Consider the following 19,090-nt stretch of genomic DNA (forward strand, 5'->3'; position numbering starts at 1 on the left):
ATTTGTTTGCCCACAACTTGAAGGACTGCTGCACAGTCAGAAAGAATCTTTATTTGGCTTTTACCTGAGCTGATCACAGCACTGGAAATGTTGGGTCCAAACCTCTTCCACTGCAAATCACAAGGCTGCAACCTGGGAAAGTTACACCAATCAATAATGTAACTGTCATATATACTTCTGGGCTCCCAGGACAGAAAAATGCCATCATCTGTACCATTAACCTGTCCTTCCTTAAGCTCTTCAGTGCCTATGAACAAACAAAACAGAAGTTCTTATTACTGACCTGAATGACACTTCAGACTCATAAATGAAGATCAATACAGTTCCTACACTAACCAGGTGAAAACAACAATAAAACAGTTGCATTCCTTCGCTAAATGACATAAGGGGTCCTCCACACACTGAAAGCTGACACCTCAGAAACCATCCAGCAAGTGTTACTACATATTCACAAAAAAACATGAGCTGCAGAAACTTAGAGTCAGAGAGCCACAAGAGGCCAATCACACTGGCACTGGCAGCACCATCAAGGCACCCAGTACAGGTCTGAGCCCTAGTTTTAGGCTAAATGTATTTTGCTCTGTGGAGACATTCTCTGCATTTAAGCTGCTACCCGGTAGGAAAACATACAGTTGTAATTTTCAGACAGCAGTAGTGTGAGTTAAGAGGTAAGGTAAATTTGTTGCCCAAGATGATAAATTATGTCTTCACTCCAAACAGGTAGAAACAAAACTCTAGTAATACAATTATAACTGAAAATACTCCTACTGTTATCTGTAGCTCTAGAGATGATCAATATTGAAGGAAGTGAAAAATTAACATTGTTCTTTGCCATGACACTGATTCTGTAGGAATGGTTATCAAGGAAAATCCTTGTGCTATTGTAGACTGAAGAAAAAGAGATGCTTTCAGGCTGGGAGTCATCTTCTATTTTTTCCCAGGTCACTTCATATGAAATAATTTTTCCATTTGCTTGAAAACTTGGTGTTTGCTGAGAAAAAAAGTTATGGAGGAAGAGAACAATAACTTAGTAAGTTTTGCTAAAAAAACATGAGAGGATCATTCAGAATTTTAAGTAACTAACAGGATGTGTTATATCTGTAAGAATATAAACGTTTGTTTCCATGCATTCATACATACTGGTCAAAATGGAAATGGAGAAGCCTTGTTTATGGGATCTGATTTGTTCTAATACTTGGAAAACCAAAATTGTGTGTCTGAAATTCCAGGACAGCACACCATCATAGCTACACATGTTCTGAGATATTTTATATGCAATTTGTTTTAGATTTGTAAAAGACATTTTCATATTGAATTGCTATCAGCTGCACACAAATCATGAGAGAAATTTCCAACCCCCCCTTATGAAGGGCTTTGTTTTTATTTTTGTAGAGATGTCTCACCTTCCAGAACAAGGTCACATTTCGTCCCCCAAAAACTGGTGTAATTTCTCTCCATATGTCCAGTTTCCCTGATGGAGCTGCAATCAATATAGCAAAACAATAAAATGAGAATACTGTCCTGTAGAAAGGATAGGCAGTTTAACTGCTTCCTCCCATTTCAAGAAATTCCACTCACAACACCTTCTTTTTCCCATCACTTCTGGGTCTTTCCCAAACACTATCCTTTAACACCATTTTCCCTTTATTCCTTTTTCTGAATTAAAGTCTGCTTGATTTCCCTAGAAAATCTTTGTTTGCCGTCACCAGACTCTTGTTCCCACCTCTGCACCATTCCTCCAGGCCTCACAGAGTACTGTAACTCAGTCTGTCCATCTTCCCACTCAACTGGATTTCCCACTGCCTCCACTGCAGGGAATATCTGAGACTATCAGGTAGGCTGAAAATTAATTAAGAAGTCATCTTCTTGGAGTTTGCTTAGTGTGTTTCTTCTATGCATGCGATAGGCCTCGGCTTTAACTAACAGTGGAAGAGTAACAAAAAAACAGCAAAGAGAGGTACAAGCAAGGAACATCCCTCAAACTCTGTTTCTCAAGAGGTTGGACATACTTCCTTCCTTTGTTCTGGCGGTCAGGGGTTGGCTCCACTCACTCCACCTCCAGAAGTGCCTGGCTGCCGCGCAGCGCACCCTGGCCGTGTACTCCGTGTGCGGCCGCAGCCCGCGCACCGTGACGCGCCGAGAGTCCGCCACGGAGCTGTTGTGCTGCAAAACACAAAGACACAACAGGCACAGATAGCAGCGTCCTCAGCAAGGTGCTCTTCTCTGGGAAAACAGCTCCTCCTCTATACCCTGCAAGAGCCAGTTAAGGGCCACTTGGGAAAGGCAGTCATGGAACAACAATCAAAAAAAGGCAAATAATGCACAAGATCAAAACAGTGGGAGATTCAAAAAGAGGGCTGGAAGCCACCTCTGTATAACTGTCTGAGTCACTCAGAACCCTCCACATGAGTACTTTTTACATCCAGGAGGGAATTTACTGAAATCTTGGCCTCATAGAGTCTTGGGCTATTACCTCATACAAAAGTAGGATGCTGTTCCAGATCTATGCAGAGCAATCTACAGCCACCTTCTCCCTCCATGTCTTTTTCCCAGCCTTTACCTCACTCTCTCCCAAGAGAGAGAGTGAGTTCTGGTAAGAGTCGAAAAGCCAACATGCTTTTACGCCTCTCCTCAAAACTGTCTCCTGCAATGGCCAACTGCAGCAGTCACTTGATCTGACAGCTACAATCAGGAGAGAACACAGCTTGACTGTGATCTGTGGCTTTTTGACTGTGATCTGCACTGTGCCATTCTAATGTGCTAGAGGCAAGCTGTCTTCTAAGAAAACAGCTACAGAGAGGTGACAGTAAACAGGCAAAGCGTCCATCAAGCTCACCATTTGTGGAAAAAGATAAGGAATCTAGTTGAATAATCTTCAAGAAGCTTGAAGAGGAAGGGAAGAAAAACTGTTCTGGGATTCCATCACTAGAAACCAGATTCTCTGCAATTAACTACAGTCAACAGCACACAGAAAAAGCTTGGACTGATACAAAAGAAGCCTTCAATGCTGCTCTGGTGAGTGTGAAATAACATGAGCAACAAAAACAAATCAAGACTACCAGTAGCTAATGTATATCAATTACATTTTATATATATATATATAAATTGTATAATTACATTATACAACTTTAGAGTTATTAGGCCCTTCAGTGTTCTCACTAGCTTCAACAAATCTCAGAACCCATTCAGCAGAGCACTGAGCAACACAGTCAGACCAGTCACACGTACTTCTGACAGGGTACCGGCAGTGCTTGGAGTGTGAATCAGAGCCAACAGCACCTGCCCACATGGACTGCATAATCAGTGTAGAACTTGGGAAGCAAACAAATCCAGAAAATAGACACATCAACACACTCACAAGACTTACAGTGTATTTGTATTGCTGGGGAATTATTTTTTAATCACATTAAAAAGACTCTGACTATGTTTTTGTTTAGGAAATTCAGGTTTCATACCAGTTCTACTTTGCCATCAGGTTGGACCACTTCAGTCTGACAAAAGAGTTCAATTTCAGTGTTTTTGTAGTTCCAGTGTAATGTCATTTCTGTATCTCTGCAATCTTCCCAAACCTGGAAAGGTGCAGTGGGATACACTGCCAATGGAAAATCTGAGTTAGCTCTTGAAAAACATAAAATACATGCAATAGTATATTAAGATATTTTAGCTGAGTAGTAAAAGCAAATTAAAAATACAGATATTTTTCTTCTAATTTAGAAGAAACACACATAAATTGTAAAACTTCATTTCAGAATGTAAATGTAAGTAAATGTTACACAAGGTTTAAAAATCCCCTTGTACTGACTTAGAAATGTTTTAAAACATCATGGACAAAAGGAAGAGAGACATTTATTGCAAACGATCAAAATCCTCTACCACAGGGCCTGGCAGAAGCTCCTGATGTAACATGGTAACATTTAACAAATTCCTACACCCCAGAATTGGGCCTCTTCAACAGAAATTTTATTCATAACCCCAACACTGACTCCTGTCAGTAGTTACACTCTGGTAAACAGTGCCAGTGCACTCAGGAATCTTCCAAAAGATTCCTGAGATCCTTTACTGCTGTGTAAGATTATTCAGCAAGTGAAGTAAATCTCAAACTTTCCCATAATATCAGTATAATAGTGAGGGACCAATGCATTGTGAGGTCATGGCAATGCAGGGGAGGGGTATGCTTACAGCCTTGGCCGTTTATCCTGAAACTTCACAAATTACGTGATTGAATTACACTAGTCCATGAAATACAATTCAAGGACTTTCCTAATCAAAAGAGTTTGCCTTTGATATAGAAGGTCCAACCTACCACATGCAAAATTGGAAGCAGTGAATTTACATTTTCCTTTATTTACTATCATCCTTTAAGGAAGGGAAAATTCTAATGTTAATATTTGCAGGATCAGAAAAAACATGAAGGATTTTACAGGAATCACTATTAAAAACGCATCATAAGCATTATACATAATTTCTTTAACTTGCAACTATCACTAGGACTGGAAAAAGAATATTTTAAGAAATTTTAATGTACTTAGCACATTGAATGTAAACTATTCTAGCCTGACTTCCCATGAAAACTGAGTTAAGGACATTGTGTCATCTCCCTAAAATCTGTCAGTTTACTCCTCTACTTTCTTGACCTGTTTCTTCCACTTCCAAACAATCAGATAATCAAATTTTAGAATTGTCATGCCTCTTTGGGACAAATCTAACACAGACATTTAACATAAGTTCCTTCACATAACAAAGCATGGCTTGCAAAACTGTCAGCAATGCCTCTGAGGAAGGAAGCAGTGCCAGGGTGCAGCAGTTACACCAACAGCCCTCTAGGCCACTGTCCTGTCAGTTTCTGAGCTGCACGAAGCACATGATGCCTCCTGCATCTTCAAACAGGTAAGGCAGCCCCAGGACCTGGGGAACACTGCAGAGGACTCAAGGAGAACTGGAAATACTGCTGGAGACTGAAGAAACACCCAGCTGTTTTGAGGCAAGAGTAGGAAGGAACTTATGGGACCCAGAGCACACTGAGATAAAGGATGCAACTACTAGGGAACAAGGACCCACGGCCATTAGATACTTCTCAGAGAATAACATGGTTTTTGTCACCAATGAACCTCTCTTCCTCCCTTACAGTAGCACAGTGGAGGTTACTGTCCCATATTAGCACCAAGAGCAGATTAGCACCATCACTTTTTCCCCAGAAATAGCTCTTAAACATGTATCACATCTTGTATCATACCAATTCCCGAGTAACCTACACATATATTTTGCTTAAACTCCCCATTTTATATCCTTGCATCATTTTCTTTCTCTTCCATTAACCAGCTTCAGCAAAGCAGCAGATTTCAAAACATTAAGGGGTCATTCCAATAACCAAATCTGACCTTTGGAGTAAAGCTGCTTTCTACCATTTACACAACTTCCCAAAGATGAAACTGAAGAGAGAGCAGGTAACTGTAGCACAGGGACAGATAAGTAATTAAACTGTGAAGATAAAAATCAAGGACTTCAACACTTTAAACAGAGGCACAGAAGTATCAAGCTCAGAAGGAGCAATAAAAAGCCCTAAACAAAGGCACAGAAAAAACCCCTTACCTCTGTGTTTTACATCAAAAACATCAGTGGCAGATTTCTTTCCCAGTGGGTTTTCCACAGTCACTGTGACATTCCAGACCCACTGCTGGCCTATATCCCAAGAGCATGAGCACTGCTCAGGACAACTTGCTTCGCACAGAGCCATTTTCTGGGATGACCTATCAAAGCAAGTGAGAGGCTGGAGGCAGGGCAAAGAAAGATGTTGTCCATAATATACAATCAACACAGATCTTGGAATTTTCTGATGTCCAATTAGAATACAGCATCATAAAAAATAAAGCTGAGGGGTCTTATATAAGAAGCCACCCACTTCTTTATCTTAGCTTGATGTATGATGAATACAAACACTCTTAAAAGAAAGTTTCCTTTGAAATCCAGGTTTGTCTTTTTAAGATACATCTACATTGCTTTTAGAAATTTCCTTATGGATAGTCTAAATCAGAGACTTATTTGCAAAGACTTAAATAATTTACATGTTTATCACCAAGCTTTTAAATGAAGTTGTAATTTCAACTGCATCTTGAAGTGCATCTTCTGACCTTCCATTTTTAAATCAGAATGCTGCCTACAGCATCACAGTATCTTAATGGAAGTGAGTGATGCAGAGAACAGGAAGGTATGTGCAATGCTGTCCTGTTTTCTGCTGAGATCTTTTGATGAAAGTTTGTTGTGGTTATGACCTGTCCTGTTCTATGAGTTACCCTTTCTCTGCAGGCCTTGCTGTAAAGCCTCTCTCCTCATGTAAGGGCCGTGTCTGATATGCCACAGCTGTGTAGCCTTGACTCACGCTGCTAAGAAAGAGCCTTGAGAAAGTCTGCAGATTTTTTTTAAAGTAAACAAGCCAGCTGAAACTACAGAAATTATAGACACAAGAAGGACATTTGAGATTGGATTGTCAGTGGCTCAAGGACTCAAGAAGGATAACATCAACAAGTAAAGTTCTAAAATCCTAAAGGAAAACAACTAGGGAGAAAGGAAAACAAACAGGCAGAGTGCTAAGTTTGAGTCAGAATTAGTGTCAATGGATCATGAGCACACTAATACTCAGCCTACCTGCTGATGAGATCCTAATTATCTGTTTGTTTTATGTGCTACCCAATAATTATGTTATACTTTTAAGTTATCTACATCCTGAATTCAGGGTGTCTTCATACCTATTGAACAATATCCAAACATATTAACTAAAAGAATGGTTAGAATATGCTTTATCAGGCAGAACTTGATCTAAAGGACTGCCAACTTTGTTATAGTTAGTATGAATCAGAGCAGTTCTGCACTGCTCAAGCTTTGTTAAATAAGTGATCAGTGAGGTGGAAAAAGGAAAGCAGCTAATTACATGGACAAATCCACAGATTCTAAGGGAAAGAAGGAAAGGTAACTGGTACAGCACAGATCAGAATTAATATAACAATGAGACTTACGTTTTAGACAAGGTGTATTGTGGTGAATTCCTTCCATAGAGATAGGTCTCTTCTTTTCTCCAAGTACATGTTACTCTTTTCATGTCTTGGGTTTGGCAGGAAAAATCCTTAGGTGTATCAGGTGGTTCTTGTCAGATGAAATAATCAAAAAAACAACAACATCATGGCAGTCAAGGCAAAATTCATCAACCTTTTTAATACATTAACAAGCTAGAAATAATGGTTAATACGAAGTCTGGTTTGCTATAGATGTTATTACTGAAATTACACTTATTCAATAGCCTGCTTCAGAGATGGTCTGGATAACACCAAGAGTCAATAGCAATCAACACTTTTACACTTCCTAATCTTTTTTTAATACTCATTCATTCGTGTATTCAATCTGTATTCTTTTCTATCTTTAAAAATTGCTATTGGCCTTCAAAAGGGAGGCTGTGCTGTTTTTACCACACACACAGAGACAATGAAGCTGAACTCCTAAATGGATGGGTGTATTTATGAATCAACCACCTGTCATAAGGTTAATTAATTTAATGCTACTCTTTCCTGCCTCCTCTATATAAGTTTACAGATCTCTAGTCAGATGGAGTTCAGCCAGACATGACAAGAGTATGACAACTTGCAGCAAGATTTTTTCCTCGTCCATTTTTTCTACAACCATTCTTGAGTTAACAACAAGAGGAAAATAAAACTGTAACAATGTAATTACTTACTACCCACAAAGAAAGCTGCTTCATGCGACCCCTTATCCTCATCAGAGCAGTAGGCATGAATGTTAGACCCTTTCTCATGTGACAGATTTCCCACAGTGAGAAGTCTGACTTGACTCTTTGTGCGCTTGACAACATCAACAGTTGGGTATACAGAGAATTCCTTAATGGTTTGACCTTTTCCTCCAATGCAGCAAAGAGTGATATTAGAGCCTTCTGCTAAAACTTTTTCTTTTGGAAAGATTTGTGGCCCACTTCTGTTTGAAGTGTCCAGGCCTGCAAATTAAAAAAAAAAAAAAAAAATTGAAATCTGCTCAAGGCAGCAGCCTTCAGCCAGAGCACATAACTAAGCATCTACACAAGAAATTGCTAGTGTTATATTATCCATTCAGACTTTTATTTAGTATTCTTCTGAATACAGAGATGAATTTCACATGTAATAATACCTTTCTCTTAAACTTATAAACATGTAATGTAGTCCAACAAATTACCTAAGAGACTAAATCTGTTTTACTTCTTTTCACTTAAGAGAAAAACAAGTGTTCTGTCAAGAATTCTCTTTACAGAGGAACACCACCTCCTGCTCCTGCGCACAGGCTGTTGCTTACATTCAAACCACCTGCTCTTGAAGACTTGTAACAGGGGGTTACAAAAACATCATGTGATGGTTTGATGCTCCTGCAGAGCACAGCTAAGAGGAGCCAACATTGACTGAATCACTTCAAGGGGATAATCAACTTGGAATGAGATTCCCATAGCTTTCTATGTTGGACTGCTTGCTGGATGGGAAAGTTAACAGAATTTAAGTGACTCACAGCTTTTTACACATATTGCACAGTAAAATCTACTGTCAAGAATCTGATCCAAAAACCTGATGACATCTAGAGTTACTATCTTTCAGAGAACTCTAAATCAGGTCTGTAATGTGGCATTAGTTTGCGACCAGGAAATAGTATTTTTGAGCCGCATCCACTTGCAACTGAAAAAAATAAAATCTCCAAGACTGAGGAGGTTGTGGGACAAAAAAGTCTTGCATCTTACTGCCCATTATATAACAGCAGGGAAACAAGTGCCACAATCCAAGTATGAACACCTGCGATGCCTCTTCTGTTGGAGACATGATGTCTCCAATATTTAAAAACCCTTGGTGCTCTAAACACTGCTGAGTGTTTCATTATAAAATTACTACATTCATGTTTTCTAAAGTAGTTACATATGTTGAATAAAGAAGATTCTCTGGAAACAAAACTGCTCTAGTAAGACATGGTAATCCAAAAAAAGGATAAATTTTGTGATGTCATTAATTACATTATTGGTTTACTCCCTGTTTATTCTCATATAATTCACAAGACATTCCTTCCAAGTGAAATAAGGAGCTGACTTGCTCATTTCTCTCTGCTTCTGTAATACCAGTTCAAGCTATGAAGCCCAGACAAAAGCCACACATTCATCAGATCATGCAGCCCCTAGCTCTGTGCTACTCCTCCTTTCCCTGAGTCTAGGCCAGGGATGTGCCTATCCAAGATCCCATGTCACTTCATCTACTACATTGTTTTAATGTGTGAGTAAAAGAAAAGCTATAAAACTTTTGGTCTACTAGCTTAGGAAGATAGTCTGCAAATTATAGCAATGCTTGAAGCACTTCTATTATTGCTGGCAAAATATAAGGAACTGGTTAGTGCTCGGAGAAAATGGATTCTTGATGTGATGCCATCTCTCCTGAACTGTCCTCCATGGTTACATTCACTGGTGAATTAAAACTAGCTTTATACTTGAAAAAAACCCCAATATTACAAAGTCTTGTTTTGCATACCTGGGAGACTCTCCCACGAACTCCACTGACTCCAGATTTTTGATGTTTCTGCCTTGCTTCTGATCCTCACAGCATGTGACATACACTCCAAAGGTATGTTTGAATCCCATGTCCAATGAAGAGGCTTTCCCAATTTATCAAGTGTGACATTCCGAAACTCCTACAAACAAAAAGCAGTAAGGGAAAGTATTGAAAACACAGCAACGTGAAGATTTGGAAATACAACCAAAAGCAGTGGGAAAGGAGAAAAACGCTATTGAAAAAGAATGTCTGAAACTCTACTAGCTACATATGATCTCACACTAAGTAACTAGGCAACTAATCAAGTGCTTACAGATCTGTGCTAGCAATAGTGGAGTGAGTGATGTGCTGACATATTTGGGAGTGAGACCCTGCTTCTCATGACATGGATTTGCTCTCAGAGACTCTATTTGTGTCCACTATTACATAAGATGCTGCCTACAAATGCATCCTAATGCTCTGGATTACATATCCCTGTGGTGGAATCACCATCCCTAGAGTGATTTAAAAGATGTGCAGATTCAGCATTTAGAGATGTGGTTTAATGTGGACTTGGTAGGGCTGGGTTAACAGTTGGACTCAATGACCTCATAGAGTTTTTCCAACCTATGACATTCTATCATTCTACATGTTTTAGCAGAATGATAGATTCTCAGCATTCTCAGCATATAGAGCAGTGCTACTAGTATGACTTGTGCCAAAGCCCTGACTCACACTGAGCAGCAGAGAACTTCTCTCCAGTATTGCTTTCCATTGGCAACACCTGCACTTTCACATTACCACTGCTCTGAGAAAAACTCTGCCATCAGTTCAAAATTTAATTTCTCAGTTACAGCCCTGAGGAATGTCACCACTGCTCTAGAAGTTATATAGGCTGTCCACACTTTAGTATGAACAGACTCACAGAGCTTCTTTATTGGTACACATAATTCAGAAAAACACAGAAGCAAATATATTCCTATATGGTAGTGACATCCAAAGTAACTTGTCGTGTTTATTATGAATAACACAACAGACTACATTCTTGGATTTGAAACACTTTTACTTCCTTCCAACAAGTTAATAAGAATTTGGTGAAGGACACTTCAAAAAACCCAAAACTTAAGTTTGTAGCTATTATGGCCCCAGTTACTGACTTCAGGGTTAGATCTATTCATCGGGCTAAAGATCCTATCCAGCATATCAAAGTGGTAAAAATCTTCAGAACTGCATAGAGCTCATTTAGTAGTGGATATGTGGTTCTTCAAATTCAGAGACAAAACACCACCAGCTAGGGTGATTGAAGTAAGCTGTGATTTATAGCAATGCCTATTTTATTTATTCCTGATTTCAGAAAAATAAGCCTTTGTCCGTTTTATGTACTTTCTGACAAACAGCAACTCTAAAAGGGCAAGGGCAGTTTTTCAGTTTAACTAAGTTCTAAATTTTCTTTGGAGACTGTTCCCATACAGAAGTGACAAGCAGAAAAACATCCAGAACAGGCCTAACCCTATTATATGGGTGATCTCCTCTTCACAAAATGTTGCTGGTTTAGATGCTAAGGAAAACCATCAGGAGAGGGACTTTACAAAGAGACATGACTACATCTTACATCATTGTAAATAACAATACACTTCTTTTCTAAGCACACTTACTGTCCACACAACTTCATTGGTTCGACGAACTTGTATCTCAAAAGATATTGCCAGCTCAGCATCATGCGCTGACTTGACAACATCCCATTCCACCAGCAGCCGCTGAAGATCCAAATCCTTGGAAACATTAAGATACGTTACTGGAAACACATCAGATTCTAGGAGCAGAAAAAGGGCACAAAAGTATTACTGTCTAGCTAAATTACAAAGCAGATCTGAAAAAAGAGTGGTTAGAGGCAAGTTAGGTTCCACACCAGATAGTTCTGAAAGAAAAAAATGAAAGTGATCAGGACCTATGCTGATGATGACAAAAGAAAATATATTTCTTCTTCTTCAGGCTAAAATGCAGCAGGCTAAAATGAGTTTCCTGAATCTATTCAATAGCTCTCCACCATGGTATTTGGTATGCTGTTTAATTTCTTTATGCTGTCAATTTACTAGCTATTTTATGGGAATATAGACCCATCCTTTCATAATCTTAGGAAGAGGAACAACATAATGTATTAAGAAGGACTAAATCTCAAAAAATCCCAAACCCCAGCAAGCCTTCATATCATTAGGGCAGAAATGCTGGGCTGTTTTGATCTCTGACTTAATGCAGACTAAGGAGTTCACGCAAAACTTGTTATTTTAACAGAATAGGATAAGGGTTTCCCTCCAGTAGCTAGCTTAGATCATAGCCTAGTATTAAGTGCATTCCTAATTGCTCTACACAGAGCTTAGGTCGTGGCCGTGGATTCTTCTACTGGAATTACACACTTAGTTCTAATGGAACTTGTACACACTTCTCTCGGTCTGGATTTAATTCCAGACCATGACATGATAAAGCAAAGTTTAGAAGTCAGACTGAAGTCCCTTTTGGTGTTGGGAAATAAAAGGCCCTGCAAGATTGTTCTGTGGAAAACTACCAATAACCCTGTAAGTGGTTCCTCTTTTTAGATTATTCCTTTGTGACTCCTCCCTAAAAACCCTAACTGTTGGAAGAGCTTAAATATAGCACTCACTGATTTGTCATTTCTCTACTTCCTGAAAACTACACAAACATAAACCCCCTAAATTTGATCTGGTTGTTAATGAAGCCAGGGAGCTGAAACGACTGAATAACTAATTTTTTTTCTTTTGCCACAGATGCTTTCCAAGGTGCTTCTGCTTGTTATAAAAGGACAAGGTCAGAATGTTTACCCTAACCAAGACACAGAAAAGAGACACAAAAATAGCTACACCTTTTAATAAAATAGAACTCATTCTGTGCATTCCTGCCACACTACAGCCAGAACCATCAGGGACACAAAGGATTGAGTGCCCTCAGCAGCCCCCTTTCACAAAACCGCCACCTCCATTCCTGTCTCCCAGAGACACTTCGCCCACGGAACTACCTGAAACTTTCACCATGTATCACTAGCAGGAACACAAGCATTCAGGAGATTTACACTGAAAATCTACATTTTGATAGATGCTTCTGGTAGCCAGCATGTATCCAAATCATTCTGCAATTTATCCTCGAGTATCTGCATTACTCTAACCTCTGTGCAGCAGTTTTCTGACACAGGGATTTTTACATTAGGAAAAGGGAATGGAAGGCTCAAGAAAAGAAGCGGTTTTTACAATCTCTGGTCAATCAAAGGAAGCAAATAAAACTTTATATGTGTACTTCTTTATTATGAGAAGACAGACACTGACACAACTTTGTTGTTTATATAAGCCCAGACTATATTTAAAGAATAAATGGAGGAAAGAAAGTATAAAGTTATTAAAACTGCTGGAAGAAAGGATTCTCTTTTTAGCAAATCATCCAAAAACTCTACTAGGATATTTTTAACCTACTCCATTTTCAAGGGTACTAAAAGTCAGAGCAAAATGAAAACCATATGCTCTCCATCTAGAGAAAGCATCTTCAGATAAGCTTGGAGAAGAAATCAAGTTTAACTGTTCAAAAACATGGTTGTAGAACTAGAACTGTGGTCTCTTCAAGTGTTTTGGAGAAAGAAATATATGCAACACACCTTCTGTAAAGTCTCACTGTTAATACATAATTACCAGGAAATGGTTAAGACATAAATTTATGTGAAAGCAGAATTGACACCCTTAGTGTCTCTGCAAGGTAAGTGCAAAATATTTCAAATGCAGAAACAAAATTTCCTTTTTGGCTATGGTAACAACACGGTCCATCAGTTTCATACAGCCATAAGGAAACCCAGTACCTATGACAATTACTGTCTGAAATTGAATAAACAAGGTGGAAAGCTTAGGGGTAAATTTCACTGAATGATGACAAAGCATCAATTTTAGGTTTTACCAGAAAAAAGAAATATTTTTATTAGCTTCACTGCCAACAAGTGACTAGACAAGGAGCCAGAACAACCAAAACAACACAGTGATTCATAAACTTAACCATGGAAGTGGAGTATCACTTTATTTTGGGAAGATAGGACAAAACACACTTCATTTTCCCATATATTTCAGACTTATACCCTCAAAACAAGACAAACACTGTTAAAATCCAACTTATGCTTAAGAACTGACTGTAATGTTATCTGTCTCCAGTATTCTGATCAACCTTACTGGTACATTCACTATCCGTTTACCTGAAGCACTGTGTACCAAACTTCTTGGGGGATCTCATTTCACATACTGATCTAGAACTCTGGGCCTTGTTGTTGTCTAATGTTTTTTCTGTCTGCACTGCTCAGGCAACAGAGAAAGAAAGAACTGGGGAAAGGAAAGGAAAGGACCCTGCTAGTCTCTCAATTAAATTCAATGCCACAAAGTAAGAGCCCAGGGAAAGAAAATAAATATACCTGAAAGAAAAGCCAGCCAGCTGGCAGAAACCCCTTTTTTCTTCAGGATACACCATTAAAAGAAAATTCTGCATATCTTCTGAATTTCCCTATCCTCTTTCTGCTTTTTTTTTCCTAGCAGAATCTAATTGCATCACTATTATGCCTATTGCATTGATGATGAGCCTGCATCTCTTCTCTGCATCTGTTTCTTTTTGTCCAAATGAAAATATCATCCCTTTTCTTGCCATAAAGAATACTTCCACCTGCCACACTTACTTAGCTTGATAAAAGAACTGCTAAGGTCTTATTAGTTTCTGTTTTTTCTCCATCTGTACAAGTGTCCCTCCACTAACTCTCTTCAGGCAGACAACGTATCACTTCATACCCCACCCTATTTTTTTTCTTCAAAATCTGGCATAAGACAGTCTAAATCATCAGTTGGAGCTTATACACAGTACTAAAAAATAGAAGAAACAATATAGTTAAGGATATATCCAAAATGTTGATGATCACAAATTTACAATGTAGGTATTAAAGAACTTTGCAGCGTAGTTTTAACATGTGGAAGTATTTTGCAGTATTTACAGTTACAATATTATCTCCTAGCAAAATTAGATGATCAAGGCATCTTAAGACTTGTTTTAACTTGCAAGCAAACTCAAGACCATGTGAATAGCTTTGATTAACAACAGACACTAATTTTACTCCTGAAAAATTACATGTGAAAACAAGTGACCAAGTTACTGTAATGAAGGAACTGTTTGGACTTGCCTGCATTACAAAATTTTGCCATTCTAGGAGGCCTAGTAATACGTCTCAAAACTGAGACTTGGGTGAGTGGTGAATTTCAAGGCTGAAGAGACAAAATGTCTGAAAGGGATATATTACTCCTTCAGTATGATAATAAATATATTTTTAAAACCCCAAACATCTCTCTTCCTTCTTCACCAACTTAAAAAAAGGCAATAAAATTTCCATAAAGCAGTCTAGAGCCTGGTAAGGTCTGCCTTCTTAGTGGTGGTCACAGAAAGGTGAAAAGGTGAAAATTAAGAATTTTCTTTTTTCTTATGGAGACATACCCAAATGCTATTGCTAGCAGCAAGTACACAATAAGTATTTTTTACCTTAAAATATACAGCCTTTTGAAAAGTTATCATTATATTCAAGTTTTCCCCCTTCAAATATGCATATTTTCTTTTTGTATTTGTATTGGATAAGTATGCAAAGCATAAAAAATAAAAATCTGGTCCTGGAATCTTGTGGCACAATCAGAAAAGAGCCAACAGAAATGCTAAAGTTTTCAGAGATGAGACAAAAAAAGGAAAGAAAAAAAAAACCATAGGAGTTGTCAAAGAGGAAATAAATTATTTGAAGATCACAGATCATAGGAGAAAGAGGAGGAGAAAATAAATAAATACACTTTGGCTTCACATCATTGCAAGTTGTTGATTCAACAGGTAATTTTGCATAACAGGGTTACAAAAGGTAATAATGAAAGTTGCTCCATTATCCTACCAAAGAGAATAATTTGATTAAATGTGTGACATGTTGCTTGATCAGAGATTTACAAATCAGCAAGTTGAAAGCTTCAATTGCTGTAGATTGCTTTCAAATAAAATCAAACATTCAGAAATTTACCTTGCTGTGAGTATGTAGTGTGGCACGTCCTCAGGGGGAGCAGTACTGCCAGAATCATGAAGTGATTCATCATCTGTCTACCTTTTCCTGCATAAGACTTCACAGCAAAGAAAACGTTTTTATTTATTTGTTTCTTTCAGGAGAAATGCAACATGCCAAACAATAGTCCAGATAATATTACTATATTTAAGAATGAATAAATAAAAACCCAATCACACAGACTCCAGGAAGCTTAAGAGAAATTCAGGAAGAATGCACAAAGAAAGATAAGGAATGAAAAAAGTAAACCTCTTGTTTTTCAGACCTAGTTACAGAAAAGTAGCATTATACTCAAAAAGTTCAATTGAGTCTAAAGATAATAAATCACACAATATCTTTAAAGTTTTTTATCCACTTATTTCAAATAAATATTGAAGTAGAAGTTTGTCCTAATGTATTTTGGCTTTCTTCCTGCACAAGAAGATATCCATCCTAACAAGGGGAAAAGAGTATTAAAGGTGAAAAATACCTTGTGATTTCTGCCCCACCAACAGCCTGACTGATGAATCCAGCAGACTCCTCTGTCAGCACCCAGGACACTATATATGGAGGGCTTTAGTTAGGCTGGTGCTGAAACACACATATCAAGTCTTAGCAAGTTCCATTCCCAGATGGATTGTCATCTCATGAAACACACAGCTCTATTTTGCATTCCATTTACAGCTTTGACACTCATGCTGTGCCAGGATGAAACTCTTGGACTTGCACAGCCCAGTTCTGAAGGACTGATTGTATGTTAGATTTCAGAAGACATGAGTCACTTGCAAACTCCTCCATGCTGAAGGGAAAGCTAACCATCAGGCTGCAGAATGGTTAAAGCTCTCAGGCACAGAGGGTACAAGGAGTACAAATAACAGGAACAGGACAATGGATACAGCTATCTTTAACGTAAAGCTTGTACATTTTACATTTCTGAAGCTGGGCAGAATACTGATAGCCTTCTACCACTACTTTTATAACAGACACTGCAACTGCTTAGCAGGAGATAACCAAAATGACCTGTCCCCACTAAAGCTAAGAACAGAACATTTACAGATTTCAGAAAGGCCAGGAATTCACTATGGAATTTATTTCTAGCAGAAAACTTCTGATTTAATGCCTCAGAGCTGCAGAGTCTTAAGTCTAATAAGTTTAATTAATTTACATGGTTTTGAGAAGCTCTGAATTCCTCGAAAGGATAAAAAGAAAGACTTCAGATTTTTTTTTTAAATATGTTTCTAATGGTCACATGAATGCTGTAGAACAGCCCTGGATGCAGCATTGCAACCCAGGGCTCAATGCACACAGCAAGCACCCTTGCTGCAGTGTGCCCAAACTTCTCCTTGTGAGGTCAAATGCTTCACAGGCAGGCCCCCATATTTACCAGCTGTGTGTTGTCTTGCCTAATGCATAAGTTTCTGCAGTCTTTCCTGCCGCTAAACAAATATCCTCAGAAGTATTTATGTAACACTAAGATCACCATGTATGAAGAATTTAAATATTTTTGAGAAGTAAGGCTAAATTCACATGCAACTATTACATTACTCCAAAAACCAATTTAGGGAAATTTTTTTTTTTTTAGATTTTCCAAGGTTGTTTAGCACCTAAAAGTGAGAATAATTGGTTCTGTATTGCCTGGAATAAACAAGACAATGTAGAGAAAAGAGTGGTAAGTAAATGACACAAAAAAACTTTTCCAAGGCAGATCATGTTAAAACTTCTGGGAACTCCTTCAGCAGATTGCTGTTTTTCAAGTTGTATGAAATTATATTAAGATACAAAGCCAAATCTTACAAACCTCTTTCCCCTCTCTCTCTCCCCAGGAAAAACGTGAAACTAAATCTGTTTCCAAAGTCAAAGGATGCAACTCTCTGCAGCATATCTCCTGGCTTAATTATATCAGCATGACGAAAATCTGGCCCTGCAAGACTCCTAATTTTGTAAATATCTTTGGGGTTGGACACACAAACTTTGCACCATTGGTTAAGAATCATTTAAATCCAACATTAAAAACAGTGGGAAGGTACTGTGGAATATTTACATATTAGAATACTTGTTTAAGTTACTTCCTATTTGGAAAATATATCCAAACTTTTTAATGCTCTTAAGAACGATTCTCAACTATTGTGATGAAACTGAGCCTAGTTTAACTAACAGCTAATCATTTACACCAATTCATTTACACCACCAGTTCACTACTGGCACAGCCTAGATGTAAAAGCCTTCTGCTGCTATAGTGTAATTTAATAAGTGATTACCAAAATACAATCATATTGTCACTATTTGGATAGTGACAATGGTTGTCACTATTCGATATATTAAACTGAAATTTGGTATATTAAACTAGTAATCTAGTAAATCTAATAAATAAATCTAATCTAATAAATGAATTCTGGTAATATGTGCAATTGCAGGTAACAAACCGGTTTTCATGAGAAAAGTTCTAGAATTCTCTAACAAAAGAGAATATGAAGTAATTTTAAATAAATGAAACACTAGCTGAGAAGAAAGAAATAGGGTCCTTAATATAAGAGCAGTATTTTTCATTAAATCCTCTTTATTCAGAAATGTCTGCCTGTGACTAACAAATTAATCACACATAATAATTACCACCAACAAATGTCAAGCACTTATACTGTATTATCAATAATTAAGTACTTTTATAAAATCATCATTTATAAGTCTGTCTTGGCTACAGTTCTACAAAATACATTACCAATTTAATAAAAAAAAAGTAACAACAGCAAAATGATGGTAATAGATTAACAACATCCTTGCCAAAAGTGCAAATAGAACAACAAAGGGAATGAAGGCAGGTAGCCAGAAAAGGCGAGATGATGAGTAGCAAGTTGAAGTCAGTTTGGCACCAAATGATCTGCCAGGACTACAGAAGCTAACTGAGTTTGTCAGGCTGCAGGCTAAAACACTAGTTGTTTTTTTTTGTTTTTTTTTTTTTGAGGGGGGCTTTTTTTTTTTTTTAATCATAACTTCATAGTCTAATTATAATTGTCCTGCTGGAAAAATGTAACCTGGGATGTGACAAAACTGATACAGAGGGATTTGGGACTCCCCTGCATATCCTGAAAATTATTCAGCACTGATACATACTTAAATAGAACAGAATTATTTTGGAGAGCTGACAACAATTGAAATAACATTCAGCAGCAACAGGAATTGTTCAGATTAAACACAATTAAAGAGGAGTCATTCAAGAAGGGGAGGCAGCACAGGAGTAAATTACCTTCGAGAAAATTAAATTTCCTTAAGTAGGTGGTCTGTGAATACTTTAAATAAATATCTCCAGGTAGATGATTTCTCCTTCAGAGCTAAAGATTGATTACACGATCCCCAAAGTCCTGTCCAAGCCAAAGTTTTTGTGATGCCATGCATGAAATTAAAAAGAAATTCTCATTATTTACTAGTAAACCCACCAAAGATTATCATTTCATCAAACACCACTTCAAAG

At 37.8% G+C, this 19,090-nt stretch overlaps 1 protein-coding gene across 7 annotated transcripts in view; it reads right to left on the reverse strand.

Annotated features, from left to right (window-relative positions):
* The window catches only part of OSMR (oncostatin M receptor), a 30,880-nt gene that overhangs the window by 9,566 nt on the left and 2,224 nt on the right, over window positions 1-19,090 (reverse strand). For 4 of the 7 annotated variants that reach the window (XM_059492284.1, XM_059492282.1, XM_059492279.1 and 1 more), the window contains exons 3-15: window positions 18,866-18,980; window positions 16,115-16,215; window positions 15,607-15,703; window positions 11,189-11,346; window positions 9,534-9,693; window positions 7,724-7,996; window positions 7,011-7,137; window positions 5,590-5,747; window positions 3,456-3,592; window positions 2,010-2,163; window positions 1,404-1,480; window positions 769-991; window positions 65-247 (exon numbers count right to left, since the gene is read on the reverse strand). In XM_059492284.1, the coding sequence (XP_059348267.1) occupies window positions 65-247; window positions 769-991; window positions 1,404-1,480; window positions 2,010-2,163; window positions 3,456-3,592; window positions 5,590-5,747; window positions 7,011-7,137; window positions 7,724-7,996; window positions 9,534-9,693; window positions 11,189-11,346; window positions 15,607-15,679 (1,723 nt within the window). In that variant the 5' untranslated portion in view covers window positions 15,680-15,703; window positions 16,115-16,215; window positions 18,866-18,980. Of the gene's footprint in view, window positions 1-64; window positions 248-768; window positions 992-1,403; window positions 1,481-2,009; window positions 2,164-3,455; window positions 3,593-5,589; window positions 5,748-7,010; window positions 7,138-7,723; window positions 7,997-9,533; window positions 9,694-11,188; window positions 11,347-15,606; window positions 15,707-16,114; window positions 16,216-18,865; window positions 18,981-19,090 lie in introns of those variants that run through there. The other 3 variants (XM_059492281.1, XM_059492280.1, XM_059492285.1) reach the window with 3 other exon arrangements.

The sequence above is a fragment of the Ammospiza nelsoni genome, chromosome Z (genome assembly GCF_027579445.1).
Source record: "Ammospiza nelsoni isolate bAmmNel1 chromosome Z, bAmmNel1.pri, whole genome shotgun sequence".
Lineage (NCBI taxonomy): Eukaryota > Metazoa > Chordata > Aves > Passeriformes > Passerellidae > Ammospiza > Ammospiza nelsoni.